This window comes from Lactuca saligna, chromosome 2 (genome assembly GCF_052625555.1).
Source record: "Lactuca saligna cultivar CGN05327 chromosome 2, ASM5262555v1, whole genome shotgun sequence".
Taxonomy (NCBI): domain Eukaryota; kingdom Viridiplantae; phylum Streptophyta; class Magnoliopsida; order Asterales; family Asteraceae; genus Lactuca; species Lactuca saligna.
Window position 1 is genome coordinate 115,389,077 of NC_136418.1, and position 24,162 is coordinate 115,413,238.

The following is a 24,162-nucleotide window of genomic DNA, read 5'->3' on the forward strand; positions in this document are numbered from 1 at the left end:
TTATGGTGTTTGTGAGCCATTAGAGGAGTGACACTTGTGACTCTAAGCCTTCCAAAGTCAATACAAGGAGATTTGGGATTGTTATTGCTACATAACAATCAAGGTAACACTATAAACTTATTTTCATGTTAATATGATTATATGTATACTAGAATTAGGGTTTATAGTCTTGGATTCAAAGCATGTACAATAGAGAAACCTAGATCCAAGCATTAGGGTTTGTATAAGCACATAGGATGTCTTATGACCAAAACCCAACATAATGGTCATACAGCAAATAATTGTTATGCTAAGACAAAAATAAATGAGTTAAATGTCTCTGAAGACTTGAAAGAACAAATAAGAAAAATTATTTTAAATACTGATTCAGATTCCGATGAAAGTATTTCTGACTTTCAAACAAATGATTTAAATATTCTCGAAAATACTACTTCAAGTTCTGAAGATTCTGATATTTGCGAGTGTATTGGTAAATGTCACTGTAACAATTTAATCAATGTAATCACTAGTGGCTCCATTAATGTTCTTTCACAAGATGATAAAGATCTTTTAAACTCTCTTGATTCTATAAAAGATAAAAATATCCAAGAATTGCTAATAAAACAGATGCTAAATAAAACTAATAACATAACTCCTGCTAATAATGAAAATTTTAATTTAAAAAGTATATACGAAAGATTTACTGAAGCAAAGCCAATTTCTATGCAAGAACTTCAAGAAGAATTAAAAATAGTAAAACAAGAAATAAAAGAAATAAAAAATAAAATTTTAATTTTAGAAAAGGAAAAACCTTCTACTTTTAAAAACAAAAATATAGAAATTAATAATGAAGAAGAAAATAAAATTGAAAATGTAACTATTGGTAAACTTATAAATAATCAAGTTTCTCAAAAATGGAACACTCAAATTACTTTAGTTAAGGATAATTTTAAAATCAACCTAACTGCTTTAATTGATAGTGGTGCTGATATGAATTGTATTCAAGAAGGAATTTTTCCTACACAATTTTATGAAAAAACTACATCTAGACTTACTGGTGCCGGAGGTACAAAATTAATTGTAAATTATAAAGTTTCTGATGTTCATATTTGTAATGACCAAGATTACTGTTATAAAACTCACCTAATTTTAGTAAAAGATCTCTCTTCTCCTTTAATTCTAGGAACACCTTTCATTACAAAACTATATCCTTTTATGGTTCATGATGATGGTATAAGAACCAATGTTTTTGGAAAAGAAATTATATTTAAATTTTGTGAACCTCCTCTATATTCAACGATTAATGTCCTTAATTATAAAACGCAACAAACCAAATATCTTATTAACGAAATAAATAATGTTTGAATAACTAATCAATTAAGTGATAATAATATTCAAAATAAAATAACCGGATTAAAATTAAAATTTGAAAAAAATGTTTGTTCTAATATTCCTAATGCCTTTTGGAATAGAAAGCAACATATTGTCAAACTACCATATATAAAAAAATTTAATGAAAAGGATATTCCTTCAAAATCTAGAGCCATTCACATGAATAATGAATTAGAAAGTCATTGTAAAAATGAAATTCAAGATTTAATAAATAAAAAACTCATAAGACCTTCTAAGTCACCATGGTCTTGTTCAGCATTTTATGTTATGAATGTTGCAGAATTAGAAAGAGGATCACCAAGATTAGTTATCAATTATAAACCTTTAAACAAAGTTTTATAATGGATTCGTTATCCTATTCCTAATAAACGAAATTTGCTAAAAAAGCTTTTTGATTCAAAAATATTTTCAAAGTTTGATATGAAATCAGGATTTTGGCAAATACAACTTCATGAGGAAGATAAATACAAAACTGGTTTTAATGTTCCCTTTGGGCATTTTGAATGGAATGTAATGCCTTTTGGAATAAAAAATGCTCCTTCTGAATTCCAAAATATTATGAATGATATCATAACTTCTATAAGTAGTTTTGCTATTGCTTATATCGACGATGTCCTAATTTTTTCAAAATCAATTGATCAACATTTTAAACATTTAAATCAATTTCATGATTTAATTTATCAAAATGGTTTAGCTGTCTCTGCAACAAAAATGCATTTATTTAAAAATGAAATTCGTTTTTTAGGACATGATATTGTCAAAAACACTATTAGACCTATAACAAGAAGCTTGCAATTTTCTACTAAATTTCCTGATGAAATTAAAGATAAAAAACAACTTCAAAGATTTTTAGGATGCTTAAATTATATCCATGATTTTTTCAAAGATTTAGGGATCATATGTAAACCGCTTTATAATCGATTAAAAGACAATCCTGAACCATGGACTCAAAAACATACAGATATAATTAAATATATAAAACAAAAGGTCCCTACTTTGCCATGTTTAAATTTATCTCATCCCGATGCCAAAATCATAGTTGAAACCGATGCTAGTGATATTGGATTCGGAGGAATTTTAAAACAAAAATTTGTTAACTCAACTGAAGAGCAATTGGTTCGATATTACTCTGGTGCATGGAATGATACACAGAAAAATTATTCAACTATCAAAAAAGAAATTTTAAGCATTGTTTTATGTATTAAGAAATTTGAAGATGATTTATTTATGAAAACTTTTTTATTAAGAATAGATTGTCAATCTGCAAAAAGTATTTTGGAAAAAGATGTAAAAAATATTATTTCCAAGCAAATTTTTGCTCGTTGGCAAGCCCTCTTAGGTAACTTTGATTTCGAAATAGAATTTATAAAAGGAGAAAATAACTCACTTCCTGACTTTCTTTCTCGAGAATTTTTGCAGGGAAAATGAGTTCGTCGTCTTCTTCCAAACATGATGACAAGAAGCCAGTCTCTCAAAATCTTGTTCCAGCCTCTCAAAAGCTAGTTCCATTTCAAAATCAAAATTGTTTTTCTCCTTTAACACCTACTTCTAAGAATTCACAACTTTATTCTAATATCCTTCAGTCAAAACTTGTTACTCCAAAAGTTACTTCAACTGACACAATAAGCCCTTTTGCAAAACCTATCACTCCTCAAACTCAAAAATCTGTTACTCCTAGCCCTTCTACAAAAACTCCTTATGTTCTTAATCCAAATTTCCTAAGAGTTCAAATTCTTGAAGATTTTCAAATCCATAAGTTACACCAAGGTTTTCATATTCTCACCAATCATCTCTTTGGACAAGGAAAAACCTTTTATGTTGATTCATATAAAACCCGAGAATATTATCAAGCTATTCTGCAAGAATCTGGTTTAGTCAATTTTGTTCATCGTTCTAATTCTAAAAAGGGAAACATTGATTTTAGCAAAGCTCATATTATCAAAATCATTTCTCCAGAAAGTTGGGTTCCAAACCTTCACTCTGAAAAACCTCTTATAAGTTATCCTGCTTATCCCAAATTTTCTTACTATGATTATCAAGACGCCTGGACTAAGGCATTCTTTATTCGGAATTATTCACATTCATGGTTTATCTTCTTTGATTTGAACTTCAATTGTGAATATCCAAGATGGTTTATCAATTGGTACAAATATATGGGTATTCTTCCAAATTGTTTACCAAAAGAAATTTACGTTGGATATCTCAAATTTAAAAAATTGTTTATTCAACAAATTCCAGAATTTGAATACATGTTACAATTCACTATGATATTTAAAGTTCCATGGATAATGTCTTGGACTTTTCATTATCAAGAAGCAAAGGACTCCTCTCCTCCCTGGCTTAATCGCCAATTTCACTCAAAATGGTGGGATAAAATGAAGATTTCTCAAGCTAGTGAACAAGCAGTAATTAAACATTATCAAGAAATATATATTCAAAAACCAGAAGTCGAAGCCACTTTTATCAACAGTCTTCCCAAAAGTGATGTGGATCTAATTGCAAGAATTAAAGATGCTGCTACCTCTTCTCCTCAAGAACTTCAAAAATTACTTCAAGAAATTCGCCAAACTCCATCAGTTTCTGACGATTCTCCAAAATCTATAAAGAATGATTTATTTGAAGACGCTCAAGACCCTTTTGATGATCCTTATGAAGAATAAGAAATCATTATCCATAAATTTGATGTAATACTTTAAATGTAGGATATTTCGTTTCTTCTATTATCAAAATTTCGTTTTTCAAGTATGAATACATATATACTATGTAGGTATTCATGTATTTATGTATAAACAATTTTTATCAAAATTATTATCAAATCTATAATCAATGATGATATGAAGACAAAAAACTTTAGAAGATGCTCTATAATGGCTTGCTTTATCAAAAGAAGATGGTCATTGATTACAAACGACAATTGTTTCAAAAGATGAATGACAACCACTTTCAAGGACAACCACTTGCAAGTAATTATTGATTGGCCATGGATTCTTACGGCAAAAAAATTTATCACTAGATGATTTTAAGACTTTGAAGACTCCAAGATAATTATAAATAGAGACTATCCTTTAGTTGAAGACACAAGAAAAAATTCATTCTCTAAAAAATGTTCATCCCATGTCTAAAAAATCTCCAAGAGTCTCTCTTTCTACTAGTAGATGTTCAAAGTCTTTAGATTTTCAAATAATTCTTTCTCCAGAAGTATGTACTGATTGTAATTCAAGCCTAATTCAAGAAGGTATTATCTAAAATATTCTATCGTTGTGTTGTTTTTATGATAATTTCATTTCGAGTTATTCTAACTATTAATTCTACAAGATTTGAAATTTTTGTTAAAATAGTACTCGTTTTTAATAATCAAATTAATCAAATTCATGGTTAAATCATTTAATTACGTCTAGCAAAATCTTGATGAATTGTATTCCTAATAGAAATATTCTTTTAAAAATACAGCAAATCCAAGAATCTATTAATAACTCTGAGCAAAATCTTAAAGATTCTTATAAACCTAATAATCAAGGCACAATTTTAAACAATAATCATATTCATGATGTTAGACGATTCATAAGAGCAAGTATTAAAATTCGTTACAAACAGATACGTTATCTAAAAACAAAACTAGTCATTTTCTATATATATATATATATATATATATATATATATATATATATATATATATATATATATATATATATATATATATATATATATATATATAGGTGTGTCCATTTATGATACAAGATGACAAAAGTATAAGACACGAAACGAAATCGGGACGAAATCAAAATTCGAATTTGTATTTGTGTCTTGTTTGTGTCATGTTTAAAAATAAGATGTCGTATCATGCCGTGTTCTGTTCACAAATCGACACGATTGAACATTTTTGTGTTTTTCGTTTTTGTCGTGTTATGTATGATTAAATACGATTTAAATAAGGTTTTTGGCTTTGTAGCACAACAAAGTTTGACAAATTTACATTTTTAGTCAATCAAATATTTTTTGTGCCTAATAGACCATTAAAATTGAAATTTACCTATCAATTACATCGTTATATGACCTGATACAAGAGCAACCAGTTAATTGAGTGACTAAATGTGTAAATTCGCGAAACTTAGTCGTGTTACAGTGCCAAAAATCCCATATACGTTTTACTCAAAACATTCAACAAACCCACGTATGTCAAGCTACGTTAGCATGTCACTCATAAATCGGATACAATTTTCCCCAAACTCTTAATTAGCCAGTATTTCCTAACATTAATGACCAATTGAGAACAAAAAATTATTGAGCGACTAAATATGTAAATTCACTAAACTTTGTTGTGCCGCTGTGTCAAAAACCCACTTAAATAAACTAATAGTTATGTAATGTTATATTTGTTGTGTTGTATCGTGTTGTTGTGTTTTAATTAGTTCGTTTTCGTGTTAGTGAAAAAACACGATATCATGTCGCGTTATGTTTGTGTTACACACAACTTTGTCGTGTCGTGTCGTGTCAGACAAAAATACGACACAACTTCCCGATTTAACAATCTTATATATAATTTTTCTAAAATTAATTTCTTTATAATATACCTAATCCAATTATTCTGTGCTTAAGTTGAGTACTTGTTAACTAAATATCATTTAGCGACTTTTGCAACTTCCCCCACACCCCCGAACAATTGTCACCTCTAGTGTATCCTCTAGTTATTTTCACCGATCATGCAACAATTATCTATACACCCAAAACAAGATATTAATATTAAACTTCAAAAAGCCACAAATTAGAGTCAATTTCAATGATTTGCTTCCATGGACCAAAAGTGCATTCAACCCATGGACCATGAAAATCAAATGTTTCAACCATCCAATTATTAGCTATTTGATTTTAATATTACGATTTCATCTGTGACATAACTACATTTCACAGAATTTGTCTTCTTCTTCATATGATGATAATTTTTTTACTCTGCAGCTTGATGATCTAAGGATTCTAGACGACATTAAAATTTTCAAAACTTAGACTCAAACCGTAGATTTATGTAAACCAAAGGGACCAAAAGTGTAATTTACTATTTTTTTATTTTTCTTCCCTCCACATCTGTCCGAACTCCGAACCAAAAATTCCCTCCTTCCCTGGTTTTCTGTTCTCTCTAATCTCTGCCCACTTTCCCCCTTCAAACCCTCGCATTCTCTCTCTAAAATAAACCCTCCATTTTCATCGATCCTTTTTCTTACTTTCCCTAATCCACCCAAAACCTTGTAAACCCTAAACCCAATTCAGTAATCGACACTGAAGAACTTCTTTTTCGAAGTTCTAAGTTCACAAAATGTCGGAAGCTCGAGTTTCAAACCTCCATGAGGCGCCATCACCACCTCCTGCATCGGCGGGTGTCGGAGGAAGAGGACCGATCCCTCATCCAATGAGACGGCACCTGTCGTTATATTCGACAAAGCCGCCCTTTATACCCTCCGATGATTACCATCGCTTTTCGACTGGAAATGATGGCAAGAGAATCGTCACCACCGCCGATCAGGACTCCGAAGTCATCATCGTTAGATCTCCGGTAGTTGTTCATGTGTATTTGTCGAAGTAGTTATCCGGTTTATGATTCTAATTGTCCCAATTTAGTACCAATTATTGGCATAATTGTAACCTTACATCATTGAGGATTATAACACAAAGCTCCCGCATCATTTTGCCCCTTGCTTCTGCTTCGCTTATCTGTAGATTAGGGAAGTTATAGTAACTATATTATCTCCGATTCAGGTTATTTAAGTTGCCTCTTTGCATTTTGCTTCAACTAGTAAAATAGTTTACAGTTTCTTCTAATCAGTTCCTCCCCTGAACCATACTACATTTTCAGTATCCCATAAGCTCTCTTACTGTTTATCTTCCTTCACCTTTTGAGTTCTGATTTATGGTGTTTCTAATCTTCACAGAACTGCAAGGTGACAGAATGGACTCTAGAGTCTAGACAAAGATGATTAATTGATTACAACCTTTGTATTTAGACAATGCGAAATTGAGAAAACATTCTTGAATCTTGACTTCACAATCTTAAATGCTCAATCCCTTTTCTTCTATTCCATATTTCATACAAGCATCCATACAAATCTATCAGCTATGCAATCTTAATTGATGACTTTAGAACTTAGATACAGATCTTACAACAAGCACAATGTACCAATATCACAATTCATTTCATAATTGATGTTTCACAGCAAGTGAAGAGAAAACTTGGAACAAGCCACTACAATGAAGTTGCATCTACAGTCAATAGTCCAGTTTGCACTCCTGTATCTGCAAAAGGTGGAAAAGTCAACAGTCGGTCAAAGGGTACAAAGAGCAACAAACCCATTCCTCAATCCCCTCTTCACATTACAGGTGATACATTAACACATAACATGAAGTCAAAACATGTTTATAACATAAAACACAGTTTTTGTTATTTAAAAGAATTGATTTCTTGGATTGATTTTAAACTATTTATGCAGGATCACCTTCTCCAGCTACTCGATATGATAGCTCTCTTGGTAAGTTTTACTTTCTACATTTTATATTACTTTTAAATGTAAAGAAAACAGTTATCTTGATTGGAAAATTCTAAACTTTTTAGGTCTTTTAACAAAGAAATTCATCAATCTCATTACACATGCTGAAGATGGTATTGTTGATTTGAATAATGCTGCTGATACTTTGGAGGTAAGTACCCTTTTTAGTTTTTAAGATTCTTAAGAATTTATATAATTATATACTTAACAATTTATAACAATACAGGTGCAAAAGAGGCGGATATATGATATAACAAATGTTCTTGAAGGCATTGGGCTAATTGAAAAAAAACTCAAGAACAGAATTCGATGGAAGTAAGTTATATATATATATATATATTTTGCATGCTTTGACTTTAGTCAACATTTGTATTATTCTTACATGAAAATCTATAAATATATATATCTTTAGAGGCCTTGATTCTTCTAAACCTGAAGAATTGGAGGATGATGTCACTCTATTACAGGTATCAGAATATCAGATAGTGGATATTATTGTAATTTTTTTTTTTTTTGTAAATATATAAATTTTGTTTTTTTGGTTGTAGGCAGAGGTTCAAAGACTTTCAATGGAAGAACAAAGATTGGATGAAAGCATCAGAGAAATGCAAGAAAGAATGAGGGAATTTAGTGAAGATGATAACAACCAAAAGTAATTATTGTTATTTTTTTTTAATTTCTTTGATTAGTATTTAGATGTAAGATTCTTGCTGACATGGCATTGTTTTAGATGGCTTTTTGTGACTGAAGATGACATAAAAAGTCTACCATGCTTTCAGGTGAAATTGTAGTTTTTATTTTATGCAACAATTTCTTGATTTATTTTTATAAAAAAAAATGTCTAAAAGATTTTATTTATTTATAATTCAACAGAATGAAACTCTGATAGCAATAAAGGCTCCACATGGGACTACTCTTGAAGTTCCGGATCCTGATGAGGTAAGGAGATATGGAAATTCAAAATTTTACACCCAGGGGCATTTTAGTCAATTCATATTATATATCAGGCTGTTGATTATCCACAAAGGCGATATAGAATAATTCTTAGAAGCACAATGGGTCCAATAGACTTATATCTCGTGAGGTACTTTTTGTAAATTCTTCGAATTATTTGCTTTTATGGAGTTAGTTAGTATTAGTAAAATAGGAATGCTTATTGTTACACTTGGGGGTATTTTAGTCAATTTGAAGACATGGATGGGGTTGAAGAACAAGTCCCCATGCAAATCGCTTCAAGTTCCGGCTCTAATGATAATCCAACAACCGAGACGGTCGTTGTGGAACCGCACCCTCAAAATGTGAATAGTAGCATGACCGCCTCACCGGGGAGAATCACAAAGATACTTCCGTCTGATGTTGATGTAAGTATGATACTGATACTGATATTTGATAATACTGATACTGATACTAAATATTGATACTGATACTGATACTTGATAATACTGATACTACATATTGATATTGATATGATACTGATACTGATATTTGATAATACTGATACTTGATATTGATATTGATATTGATATTGGTACTAATACTTATACTTGATAATACTGATACTGATATTGATACTTGATAATTGATAATACGGATACTGTTACTTGAAAATATTGATATTGATACTGATACTGATACTTGATGATACTGATACTTGATAACTGATACTTGATAATACTGATACTTATACTTGATAATACTGATACCGGATATTGATATTGGTAATTTGGTATTGATACTGATGTCTGATACTGATACTGATGTCAATGTGACAAAATCTGTATTAATTGCAGAACGAGGCAGACTATTGGCTTTTGTCGGACAGAGAAGTTCCATTGACGGATATGTGGAATACAGATTGTATGGTTTCTTCTAAAACTATTTCTTTTAGTAACAAGAGTAATTTACATTTTTGGTCCTTGGGTATAGTTGGTTTTTTCAATTTTGGTCCTAAAAACTTTTCTATTGCAACGTTGGTTCTTGTAAAGTTTTTTGTTGGGGACCAAAATTGCAAAAATCAGGGAACAAAAATAGTTATTTTATTTAGAATAAACCAAAAAAACTTTACAAGAACCAAAATTGCAATAGAAAAGTTTTTAGGATCACAATTGAAAAAATCAGCTATACATAGGGACCAAAATTGTAATTTACTCAAAAAAGTAATAATATTTGTTTGACTACATGATTGCAGTAGTGGGTGATATGGAGTGGGATGGGGTTGATTTACTTAGTGAGGAATTTGGATTAGCTGATGACGTCACTACACCTCCTACATCTGTTAATGCTGACGTCACTATTCAGAGATGACACATGAAAACTCAAATGGATCCAATTGAATTTGAAGGTGCGGGTTACGGGTCGGGTATGTTGTACAGTAAAACTGTAAAATTGAAAAATAAAATAAAGTTATGAGGGTCTTGTTTGGAACGAGTTAAATTTAGTTTTTATTATTTTATTTAATTTTTTAAAAATGATATCCATGTACTCTTCTTTTGTTCTATGACTAAGGTAGTTAAAATTGTCGGCAAAGGTTGCGTATGAAAGTTGGGCCTGGACAAGGCCCATTACGTCTTAAAAGATCCTGGTTAGGGAAAGCCCAATTACTTATTACCCTGTTTTAGGATTTTGAACACAACCAGGATGTGGACCTTTTAATCTACTTATAAGCTAGAGTCAAAGAGTCCATCGGTCCACAGAGTTGTCCATGTACCAGTAGAAGATTCGGTAGTTACTGCGGCCCCTGCTTCTTCAGGCGGAACTCCAGGTTGAGGAGTTACTTGAAATGCTACCAAAGTATCAGTATCTTTGGTTTCATTCACAGGAGTATAATAAGTCAATTTATAATCTTTAACAATAGTTTTAAATCCAACACTTGCTTTAGTCTCTGTTTGTGGTGATATAAATCCCTCCCTACAACTCATGAATTAAGAATTCTCACAAGGTCTACTCGATATGAATTAGGCGTTAATGAAACTTTTTATAGGAATTATTACCACACGCTCATTCTATATTTTCTCCTTGGTTGATGATAGTAGGGATAATACAAATAATCTATACAGTTTCAACATCTCCCGGCCAACACAATTTAAAAAAAAAGAATAGCCTATTCCTTCGTATCTCATATGGGTTTCATACTTATAGGAATTCCTTCTATAAGTGATATAGAACTCAATGGAGCTATTTTACAAATAATCCCTCATGGGTTTATTGGTGTTGCACTTTTTTTCTTGGCAGGAACGAGTTATGATAGAATACGTCTTGTATATCTCGACCAAATGGGCGGAGTAGCTATCCCCACGCCAAAAATATTTACGATGTTCAGTAGTTTTTCCATGATTTCGCTTGCATTACTGGGTATGAGTGGTTTTGTTGCAGAAGTGATAGTCTTTTTAGGAATAATTACCAGCTAAAAATATCTTTTAATGCATAAAATTACCATCACTTTTGTAATGACAATTGGAATGATATTAACTCCTATTTATTCATTATCTATGTTACGTTAGATGTTCTATGGATATAAGTTATTTAATACTCAAACGCTTATGTTTTTTATTCTGGACCGCGCGAGTTATTTGTTTCGATCTCCATTTTTCTACCTGTAATAGGTATTGGTATGTATCCGGATTTTGTTCTTTCACTATCAAAGATGGGTTGTCAAGAATATCAAGAACGTAGAGGAGGTAGGATGGCAAGTTGGTCAGATTTAGTATGGATCGTACATGGACGATAGTTGGAGTTGGCGGCTCTCTTAGGGTTCCCTTATCGGGGATCCCTAGGGAAGAGGATCAAGTTGACCCTTGCGAACAGCTTGATGCACTATCTCCCTTCAACCCTTTGAGCGAAATGCGGCAAAAGGAAGGAAAATCCATGGATCGACCCCATCATCTCTACCCCGTAGGAACTACGAGATTACCCCAAGTATGCCTTCGGCATCCAGGGGTCACGGACCGACCATAGAACCCTGTTCAATAAGTGGTTTCTAGTTCATTCATTGACGTTAAGGATTTGAAGTAACTAGTAGGTGATTTCGGGCTTCTACCAAAAAGTTCACTATTCATAAGTAACTTTTGTTGTTAAAAAAACTTGTAAACTACACCATTGTCCTAGACGTGCTTGAGCTTTAGCTTACAACCACTTCGGTAAGAGACTATGTCAAACATGCAAATTGGCATAGACGTGCACAAAATGATTGGTCACGAATAGGACTTCAAACCGGTCAAAAATGAGATTAGACCAAAAAAAAGACCCGACCGTTCAAGATCGATCCAAGACTAGTGTCAAAATATACTGGTTGGCAAATTTTATAAACATATCATTTGTGTTAATTACACAAATTTTAATCACATTATCAAACTTTTTCATTTTATTTTAGGGAAATCTCCAATAAAGTCCTAAAATTTTGGCCTGGTTTATGTTTTAGTCCTAAATTAGTTTTTGTTTACGAAAAAGTCCTAAAAACCGGCAAAAACTTGCATTTTTACCCTTTTTGACCGGTTGGAACCGGTAACAAATTAACTTGGGACTATTTTATAAACTGAACCAAAATATTAGGACTTCTCCGCAAAAAAAATATTAGGACTTTCCTGGAAACAAAAACTTTATTATTATTATTATTATTATTATTATAATATTAAAAATATAAACAAGTGTAATAATTTTTAAATTCGTTATTATTAATATTTTTAATAATACATATAATACACTTAAATAAATATTAAAGAAATTTTTTAAAGGTGAAAGTGGTGGTGATGGTAATGTTTTAACATTGAAATCATGAATATATGCTTGTATGTTCTCATTTTGTATATGATCATTTGACATTTCTTATTATTGTTTTCATTCAGAATATTAACACTTAACAATCTAAAAGAAGTTGCCTATTTGTAAAATTGTTTATAAATAGTTTAAGATAAAAAAATTTCTCACTTTGTATATAAAATCTTTTAAGGTAGAAATATTTATTTTCAAATCCAACAAATCCACTATAAATATTTACATTGGTTGCCAATATCAAATTTCATAAGTATTAATTACAATATCTTATTTAGTATAAATTAATATGACTTGTTTTGCTTTATCACATTATATTTGCTATTTTCCCAATAAAACCACATGAATAAAATAATGAAAAAGTGCAAAACACATGTTGGTAATTCAAATACTTACACATAAGACATACACATAGCACTACTCATTATTTATTAACAATTTGAAAAATCGCTAACTTCTTTTAAATTGTTAATCGTTAATATTTTGAATTAAAAACAATAATAACAAACTTGGAATGACCAAGTTAGAATATACAAATAAACATTCATGATTTCAATGTTTAAAGAATTATCATCCGTTCCACCTTCACCCTTAAACAATGTCTTTAATATTTTTTCATTTAAATGTATATATATCTATTTTTAACAATACTAATAATAACAAATTGGAAAAGTAGTATACTTATTTATATTTTTAATAAAATAATAATAATAATAATAATAATAATAAAGTTTTTGTTTGCAGAAAAACCCTAATAATAATAATAATAATAATAATAATAATAATAATAATAAAGTTTTTGTTTGTAAGAAAGTCCTAATATTTTGTTTTTTTGCGGAGAAGTCCTAATATTTTGGGTCAGTTTATGAAATAGTCCAAAATTAATTTGTTACCGGTTTCACCCGGTCAGAATGGGTCAAAATGCAGGCTTTTACCGGTTTTTAGGACTTTTTCGTAAGCAAAAATTAATTTAGGACTAAAACATAATCCGAGATAAAATTTTAGGACTTTATTGGAGATTTCCCTTTATTTTATTATACATAAATATATCGTTTTTAATAAATCATATTTTATTATTGATTATTAGCTTTTCTTTTAACATATGTAAGTTATTTTAACTTTCTCTGCTACGTAGTATATGATTATAACCTAATTAGAAATTAAAGTATGATATTAGAGTAGATTTTATTTTATTTGCTTCTACTTGCGTTGTGGCTGCCTCGAGGTGCACAAAAGGCTTGCATGTTGGGCCTGAGGAGGCCCATATGAGAAAAATCCTAATTAATTATAACCAGGGGTAGACTTGGCCCAACATTTTAGCACGTGTACTTGTGGCTTTAGATTTTGTACCTTAAATAGATGGGAGCAATAAAGTGATAAAGCTTAAATCATACTCAACTTGTTTCTTAACTGGATTTGACTTGCAAGTTGGATGTAATATCCCTAATGGATTCGGCCAATTGCCTAAGATCACATTACTCAAAGTCCTTATCTTGATTTAAACGAATCAAACACTTTATATATCACAATCCACAAGTCATGAGTCATAACTATAACGTCATAACTCTAACTATACAACTTTACACTAGAGTTTGAGCAATGCTCTATAACATAAAATAATATACGATCAAAATAATTAATATTTTTTTTGTTGGAATGTATCTTTTTGTAATATTGATATATTTTAACTTCAACGAATAAATATCAAATATATCGTTAATTCATATTATTTTACTTTCATTTTATATATTTCAATTATGTTTAAAAAACTAATCAATTATCGTATTGTTATTAAAATATAAAATAATTTAGACAACACATTAAATGAAATTTCACAATACATAAAAAAAATAAAAAATAATGGTTATGAAAAATAAAAATGTTATACAGTAATACATAAAATTTGATATTAACATGTTCAGTATTTATAATAAAATCATAAAAATGCTAAGTTAAAAAATGATTTTATTATAGCAAATATTGACCAAAAATAAAATATGTAGTTTATCATTTTATTGATCTTTATAAATAAGTAACAAAGGCTTCGTATTCCAATATGAAATCTCTTAAATCAATTAAAATTGAGAGGAATCTGAATTTGATGGAATATTTCAATGTTGTAAAACTAAAACGATTTAAATTTTAGTATTGAAAAACTCTATCAAGTTTAAGAAATCAATTTATTTTAACAGCATGTAGATGTTAAAAAACAAACAGTATTCTTCTTGCTAATAGCAAATGTTTGATCTAACTCTTCTACTATAGATATATGCAGATGTGGTCTGCAAACTGCAAACTTTTTGCCTTTTAAAAAATAGACACCACTTTAACCTCCTACATATGAGATTTTAAAAAATAGACACCACTTTAACCTCCTACAACCTAAACGAGAATCGAAGATCTCTTTATTAGTAGCGTAACGTTAAAAAGACAGACGAAAATGAACATCGGATGAAGAAGTTATGAGATTTAAACGGACCAATCATGTCCCGGCCTGTTAAAAATATAACTTTAAAAATAAAGTCAAAATTTGCCAATGAAGTCTAAACGAAAGTTGTAGAGTACGTCTCCACCTACGCGTGGATATAAAGAACGTCAAAAACGGAGTTCGTATGAAAGAGTTACAAATTATAATAGCATATTTACGTATTAAAATAAAGTATAAATCATATATACGTACACATATATATCCATATGTATATATCATTAGACAGGTATCGACGATGCGGTCATTATAAGACTAATGTTGATTTTTTTCGACATTAATTTAGTACAAATATCATTAAATCCATTTAAAATTGTATTATAGAGGGGTGTTTAGTTGTTTATATAACTAAAAGGTCATTAAGTAATTATGGAGGGTAGTTTTTGAAAATTCAATTAGTATAAATAAGAGCCTTGGGATCTCATATTTCTTGCACCATTCTCTTGATTCAAGAGTATTTCTTTCCTTACCCCCCGAGCATTTCAATCCTTCGTGATTCAACTTCTCTTTCTGTAGTTTTTAGTATAGTAAGGTGAGCGCTGAAGCGCTGCACGAATCTTTCTTAGAAAGATTCAACGATGAATTTCTGCCCCTGCAATGCCCGACTCCTAGCTAAAATCCCCTTGTAAGTAAGTTATGCTTACCCTATTTTAATATAGCTTATATTTAAAATTAATATTGTTATTATGAACTTATAGTAATTTTTTGAGCTATTATTATGACTTATATAAGTGTCGTTATAATATCTTTTTAACTATTCACGGTACGGGGAATCTGGTTTAAAGGGCCGCATAGGGTTGTTGGATTTCAGAAGTGCTATACGCCAAAATGGTCCTGCCCTTCGTTGTTTTATGTCTAGCCCCTGTTTGTACATAGTGGTTGAAAAATATTGTTTAAACGCTTATATAATAAAAATAAGACTAATAATTAGTCACGGTAAATATTAGACTAAAATCTAGTGGTAATAATACTAGGTTTAATCGAAGGAAATTATTTTAAAGTAAACGAAGCATTGTCCGAGTACCGAGTGACCACCTTCTCAGGTGAGTGCATGGTCCCTTTCATCTTACACATATATAGGAGTATTTTATATAAATTACGTGCTATGTGTGCATATTATCTGAATACTTGCTGTCTATGCTGGATGAACGATTTTATACATGTTTTAAATGATTTAAACTGTATATGTATTTTATATCTATGATAATGTTGGGGTAAAACATGGGTAGATGTAATAGATGGAGTATGAGTTGGATGATGAGTTGAGAGGTGAAATAGACCGTGAGGTGAGGATGAGAGGTGGACGATGTGAGAAGTCTTTTTCCAAAATGATGGCCCGTCATTCAACAGAGTATGGATGACAACCACAGACCATTCTAGACAGTCCAGTGGAACAATAGCAGGCTCACAACCTGTAGGTGTTGTGAACGATGTGTTCATCCGGTGTACTCTAAACCCTGGCGTCCATGCAGACTTGGTGCCTAAACCTTGGTGATCATGCAGACTTGATGCCTAAACCTTGATGATCATGTAGACTTGGTGCCTGAACCTTGGCGATCATGCAGACTTGATGCCTAAACCCTGGCGACTATGTAGACTTAGTGCCCGTTGTGTAAACCTTGGCGATCATGCAGACTTGATGCCTAACCCCTAGCGACTATGCATACTTAGTGACTGTTGTGTAAACTGTGGCAACGATGGACTTCGTGACGATTCCTTAGGATGATCCTTAGGAATAAATGAACGAGGAATAGTTGAGTCTTAAGGTAGATCCTTAATAGTAAAGACGATAACGGGGATGGGTAATTGGGTTGATTGTTTGATGTTTAAACATAATAATTATATTATTATCGGTTGAAAACCCTATGTACTCACCAGGTTTCCGAACCTGACCCACTCATTTTATTTATATCACAGGTGATGATGTGAAGTTACCTTACACTGAGAGATTAAGGACATATAAATCACTAGTGATAATGAATGTAAATTTTGTTTATGGTTATGTTTCTGTATTGACGATGACATCCCAATTGTTTTAAAACGAATTAAAAATACTTATCTTCGGAAATGCTTTGATAACGTATTTATCATGTTTTACTGGGAACAAATTCCGCAACATTTTTATTAAAAGAGGTAATCTGATTTTTATAAAGCATAAACAAAATCGATCTTTTCTGGCCGTGAAAATGGGGATGTCACAATTCGGGTAACATTATTTGGGTGTATGGTCCTGATAGGTTTTTTAGGTAATAAAAAATCCATGGGCAGAAAAACTCTTAAACCCTTAAGTTCACATGCATCCTATAAATGATCTATGTTTTCTCTATTGATAGCAACTAATTATGAATATCAAGAAACACTAGGAAACCCTAGTATAAGTGAAATTACAATAAGGTTTAGAGTTACATACCTTTTGATTAATATAACAATTAATCAACCAAAATATCCTTTGACTTCATTCGAAAGCAAGAACCAAAAGTATTGACATGAAGAGAGTTGTCAATGCTGTTGATTTTATGAGTCTTCTTCCATAACTATGTGACCCACAAAGTGAGCTCCTTTTACTTCGAACATGTATGGGAATTGCAAAACTTTTCTTTGGTTTAAGGCCATGTCAAATTGTAAAGGATTGTGCAAGTCTATCGAGGATATGGTGGTTTGTGGAGTCCCCTTCTTTAGAGACATCCAGTGGTGTCTGCCTTATTTACATATTTGTTTTGGTAGTTTGGGCGTGTACTTAGCATATGTGGTCTCCTCCTACACATTTGTAGTCTCGAGGGCCTAATCTTGAACTTTACAAGACCATATCTTACGTGACAGTCACATATGTAGTATGGACTCTGATTACATTTGTGTTTTGACTCGTCATCGTGATACGATTCCGGGATTCGACTGTAGCAGTTTCACTAATAAGGACCACCCTTAAATCCCAAAAAGCTTTGACATGTGCCATTTTTAGAAAAATTATCAAAGATATGGATGTCGACTTGGACATGACTATTAGATAGAAACAGTTTTTGAATGTCTTTGAGCGCCTCATGCTCAAGATTTTCGGCTAACTATCCCTATTGATGGTGTCGACCAACATATATCTCTTGTGGAATATCGTACTATCCTTCGATACCACATTATGATTCCTCTATCCCGATTGACAAGATACATATGCTGTAACGCCCGTAGATCCGGGATAGTCAATTTAGAGGCAATAAATGTCGAAAATGACTTTTCGGCAAAATATTATCTAGAATAAATAAAATTAACCAAATTGTATTATATGTTACAAGGTTTCCGTACATATAAAGAACGACGAAATCTGAGTTATAACGAAGAAGTTATGACCTGTCGAAGTTTCACGATAGAACCGACACGACACCGGGAAACGTAAATAGTGAATTTATGATAGAGAAATATTCAGCCTTAGCGATCTAACCAAAAGTCATAGAATACGTTATACCGAGAGCGTCCGTAAAAAGAACGCCCAAATCCGACTTCGTATGAAGAAGTTATGATTTTTCGAAGTTTCGGCTTAGCAGTGTACAACCCGAAGTTCGAATATTAGATCGAGCGGTATTTAGCTGACACAACCTAAACGAGAATCGAAGATCTTATTAATAGTAGCGTAACGGTAAAAAGACAGACGAAAACGGACGTCGGATGAAGAAGTTATGAGATTTTAACGGACTAATCCTGTCCCGGCATGTTAAAAATATAACTTTTAAAAAAAATTCAAAATTAGCCGACGGAGTCTAAACAAAAGTTGTAGAGTACGTTCCCGCCTACGCGTGGAAATAAAGAACATCAAAAACAGAGCTCGTATGCGAGAGTTATGATTTTTACAAGTCGTAGTGTGAATTTATGAAGCTGATTGCGAAGTTGCTGATGTGGCCGAATCTCAGCCGTCCCTTGTTGCCCACGCCTCGCTTCGGATGGGTGACACCTATCCTCGCATACGCCCCGCGTAACCTGAAGACGCCCAGTGTCCGAGTACGCCTCATGTACAAAGGCTCGTATGCCCACCGATCTGCTGACTTGTGCAATCCAAAGCTGTCCACGATGAAACACCGAAGCTGCGACACGCGTCCACTACGCCCAGCGTACTCTGAGGAATACGCCCAACGTTCCGAGGAGGGCCGCCTATAAAAGGGCTGCGAAGGCAGCCGACTTTCCACACCATTTCTCACTTCTCTCTCTAACTTCTTTCTCTCTCTAGCTATCCTAAACCCTCCTAAAGCCTAGGTGAACCCCTAGCACCCGAAGGAAGCCTCGAGGCTCCCGGAGTTCCGAGAAAGAGGGTCTTTCGGTTCGGAAACGTTGCTCCGAGCAAGGCCCGGTTTTCTTTAAAACCCACTGTAAGTGAGCTACGCCTACATAATTTTTTATATAACTTTTAAATAATTATAATAATGTTATTAGGTCCTTAAAACATTTATTTAGGCTATTATTATGAGCTATATAGAGTGTTGTTTAACGCTTATATAATAATAATAATAGCTAGACTATTAATTAGTCGCGGTTAACGCTAGACTAAACCCTAGTGATATTGATACTAGGTTTTATCGAGGGATAATTGTTTTGAGATAATGAAACGCTGTTCGAAGGCAGAATTACCACCTTTTTCAGGTGAGTGCATAGTCCCTTTCATGAACATGATTTTAATACAAGTATTGATTGAATGTATTAAATATATGTTTATGTGCGAATTATTTGATGTTGTCTGAATTACGTGTTAAAGAACATACCTAGACTTAAACTTAGAATGCTAAGCAATGATTGTGAGGAGTGTCTTAGGCAATACACCTGAATAGACACAAGCACTAGCTTATTTAGGGAAAATGCCTAACATGCTTTAATGTGCTAAATCCTTGTGCCTGATATGCTGTTATTTGTTTGGATCTATGATCTATTGCCGAATGGATCTGGAAACCTTATGTGTTTAGAATTCTAAGCGTTTAACCACGATATTAGAACTAGCATATAAACGTTTCGGAGTGATAAGGATGATTTAAACGTCAATCCTAAATAAAGATCTAGATTCACCTTATTTGGTGTATAAATCTAGATGGGAAGGACCCGTAGCGGAAACGTGAATGCAAGTGGGAACCGATATTAGCCCCCCAGTGATACAACAAATACCAGTCGTAGTAGAAGTTGCATCCGAGCCAATCACCATGGCTGGAGTACAAGCCATGATTCGGGCTATGATGGCTGAACAAAGGGAGGAAATGAGGCAGATGTTGCACGAAAATAGGGACGAACCTAACATTCCCATAGAACAACCCGAGCTAATTCTCGAGCAATCGGAGGAAGGGAAATCCAATCGCTAAGTGAGTCAGGTGGGTACTCAAGGAGAACAAAGGAATGGCCCGGGAAAGGGAAACTACAAGGATAGACGAATGTATAAGAACTTCTTGGGTGCCGAACCACCCAGAATTTCCGGAAGCCCGAAGCCGGTTGAGATTATGGATTGGATTTCCGAGATGGAAATGGGGTTTGAAAGCTGCAGCTATAGCGAGAAACAGAAGAATGTCTTCGCAGTAAGACAACTGAAAATGGGAGTCTTGAGCTGGTGGAAGCTATTGGCAGATACGATACCACGAGGAGAAGCCCTAAGGATGTCATGGGAAGAGTTCTTCGAATAGTTGAAAATGCAGTAGTGCTCAGAGATAGATCTGATAGACCTAAACAACGAGTTTCAGAACCTGAAGAAAGGGAAGATGAGTATGCCACCGCATTCACCGAGACGATGAAGCTATTTCCCAACTTAGTTCCTACTGAACTCTCCAAGATTGATAGGTTTGCTAACACACTGCCCACAGACTTTGGCCCAATGGTCAAAATGGCAACTACTTTGAAAACAACCGTTGGAGCAACAAAAAAACGTAGAGAACCAGATAAGAGAAAAAGGTCTAGAAAAAGATAAGGCAGGAGAAAAGCGGAAGTTTGAAGGATCCTCATGGTCCGAGATGAGAATTTAAGATAGGAAAGATTTTATTTACGATAGACGTATAAATCTCCTTATTACTCCGAAACGTTACATGCTAGTTCTAATATTGTAATCATACATTTAGAATCCTGAGCACATAAGGTTTCCAAATCCGGTCGGCAACAGAGCATAAATCCAAACAAATAACAACATATAAGGCATCTTTATAGTTATAACATAAATCATTTAGCACATAAAACATTTTAGGCATCTTTCCTAAAATAAACTAGTGCTCGTGTCTAAATTATAGCAAACACTCATCTCACAATCATCACTTAGCATTCTAAGATTAAGTTTATAAATAAATCGTTATTCCTAGTTTGCTTAAACTAATGCTCTGATACGAACTGTGACATCCCCATTTTCACGGCCAGAAAAGACCGATTTTGTTTATGCTTTATAAAAATTAGAGTACCTCTTTTAATAAAAATGTTGCGGAATTTGTTACCAGTAAAACATGATAAATACGTTATCAAGGCATTTCCGAAGAAAAATATTTTTATTCATTTTAAAACATTTGGGGTGTCATCATTAATACAGAAACATAAGCATAAACAGAACTTACATTCAGTATCACTCGTGATTTATATCTCCTTAATCTCTCAGTGTAATGTGACTTCATATCAACACCTGTGACATAAATAAATTGAGTGGGTCAGGTTGGAAAACCTGGTGAGTACATAGGGTTTAAAACCCACAATAATATAATTATTATGTTTAAACAATCAAACAATCAACCCAATTACCCATCACCATTATCTTCTTTACTCTTAAGGATCTATCCTAAGAGTCATCTATCCTACATTCGTTTATTCCGAAGTCCCTTGCTTCCAGGGTTATAGGACTGACACTAAATCCATAGCTGCCAATGCTCGTTTATAAAGCACTAATTCCATAGCTGCTATAGCTTATTCATTGGGTACTAAATCCATACCTACCAGTGTTTATCTAATAGGTACCAAGTCTATAGCTACCAATTCCTAACAGGTACTAAGTCCATCGCTACCAGTGTTTATCCAATATGCACTAAGTCTATAGTTACCGATGTTATTTATTAGGCACTAAGTCTATAGCTTCCTATGTTTACTCACATCATCTTTTATCTCTCATCATTCATCTACCGATGTCATACCCAACATATTTGTATATATATATATATATATATATATATATATATATAATACGTATACAGTTTAAATCATTTAAAACAAGTATAAAAATGTTCATCCAGCATAGACAACAAGTATTCAGATAATATGCACACATAGCATGTAGTTTATATAAAATACTTCATATCTATGTGTAATATGAAAGTAACTATGCACTCACTTGATAAGGTGATGACTTGGTACTCGGACAACACTTCATTACTGTTAAAACAATTTCCCTCGGACAAAACCTAGTATCATTACCACTAGAGTTTAGTCTAACGTTAACCGCGACTAATTAATAGTCTAGATATTATTACTATTATACAAGCGTTAAGAAACACTCTTATATATATATCATAATAATAGGCCAAATACTCATTATATGTTCCTAATAACGTTACTATATTAAGCTATACTAAAGATAGGGTAGGCATAACTCACTTACAACGGGTTTTTCACAAAACCGGGCTTCACTGGAGCAGCGTTTCCGAGCCGAAAGACCCTTTTTCTCGAGACTCCGGGAGCCTCGGGGCTTCCTTCGGGTTCTAGGGGGTTTACCTAGATTTTAGGGGGCTTAAGGGAGCTTAGAGAGAGAGAGTGTGTGTAGAGAGAGAAAGTTGAAGGGTGAGGTGTGAGGAAGTTGGAATGCCCGACACCTCTATTTATAGTGAAATTTCTGATGGACTTGCCGAGTTTTGACCAAAAACTCACCGAGTTGGTGCATGTAGCAGCCTTTTGGTGGTGCCACGTGTCCAATTCTGGTGGTGCCACGTCACCTAATATCGCGTATCAGCCTCGCGACTTAGAAAAATCATAACTCTCGCATATGAGCTTCGTTTTTGACGTTCTTTATATCAACGCGTAGGTAAAATCAAGATCTGCAAGTTTAATTTAGACTCCGTTGGCTAATTCTCGTCCGATCTTAAATTTTAATAGTAGGAGGATTTAGACTGTTAAATGACCGCGAATAATTCGTAATTCCTTCATACGGACTCCGTTTTCGTCTGTATTTTTACCGTTGAGTTCCTATTAATGAGATCTTCAAATCTCATTTAGGTCGCGTAAGCCAAAAACCACTCGAACTAAAATTCGAGTTTCGGGTCGTGCACTTCTAAGCCGAATCTTAGAAAAATCATAACTTCCTCATACGAAGTCAGATTTAGGCGTTCTTTTTATGGATGTTCTTGGTTTAATGTATACTACAAATTTGGTTTAGATCACTAAGGCTAAAACGTCCTCCATCGTAAATTCACTATTTGCGTCTCCCGGTGCCGTGCCGGTTTTACCGTAAAACTTCAACGGACCATAACTTCTTCGTTATATCTCGGATTTCTGCGTTCTTTATATGTACGGAACCCTTGAGACATATCATAAAACTTGTTTAAGATTATTTTTTCTAAATAATATTTTTTCGAAACGTCATTTTCGACCCCTATTATATCTAAATCGACTAGCATGGATTTACGGGGGTTACAATAGTGTAAGAGTTGATTATATATATGGGGAAATCGTATATTGTGTGAGTTTATATATATATATATATATATATATATATATATATATATATATATATATATATATTATAAAATTGTGGGATTGAAATCCCTATGTACTCACCAGGTTTCCCAACCTGACCCACTCAGCTTATTTATATCTCAGGTGTTGATATGCAGTCACATTACACTGAGAGATTAAGGAGATATAAATCACTTGAGATAATGAATGTAAGTTCTATTTATGCTTATGTTTCTGTATTGAAAATGACATCCCAAATGTTTTAAAATAAACAAAAATACATTTCTTCGGAAATGCCTTGATAATGTAATTATCATGTTTTTCTTAGAGCAAATTCCGCAACGTTTTACTTAAAAG

At 32.8% G+C, this 24,162-nt stretch overlaps 1 protein-coding gene across 2 annotated transcripts; it reads left to right on the plus strand.

The window, feature by feature from the left end:
* The first annotated feature begins 6,465 nt into the window (after nucleotides 1-6,465).
* Nucleotides 6,466-10,491, plus strand: LOC145031394 (transcription factor E2FA-like). Of its 2 annotated transcripts, none has more exons than XM_078979937.1 (13): nucleotides 6,466-6,916; nucleotides 7,575-7,737; nucleotides 7,848-7,886; nucleotides 7,970-8,055; nucleotides 8,131-8,219; nucleotides 8,317-8,371; nucleotides 8,453-8,556; nucleotides 8,635-8,683; nucleotides 8,778-8,843; nucleotides 8,912-8,988; nucleotides 9,085-9,265; nucleotides 9,695-9,761; nucleotides 10,096-10,491. In XM_078979937.1, the coding sequence occupies exons 1-13, from the start codon at nucleotides 6,680-6,682 to the stop codon at nucleotides 10,206-10,208; spliced, it is 1,326 nt and encodes a 441-aa protein (XP_078836063.1). In that variant the 5' UTR covers nucleotides 6,466-6,679; the 3' UTR covers nucleotides 10,209-10,491. The 2 variants fall into 2 exon arrangements, with proteins under 2 accessions (XP_078836063.1, XP_078836062.1); XM_078979936.1 differs by having other exon boundaries at nucleotides 10,093-10,462.
* Nucleotides 10,492-24,162: the final 13,671 nt, after the last annotated feature.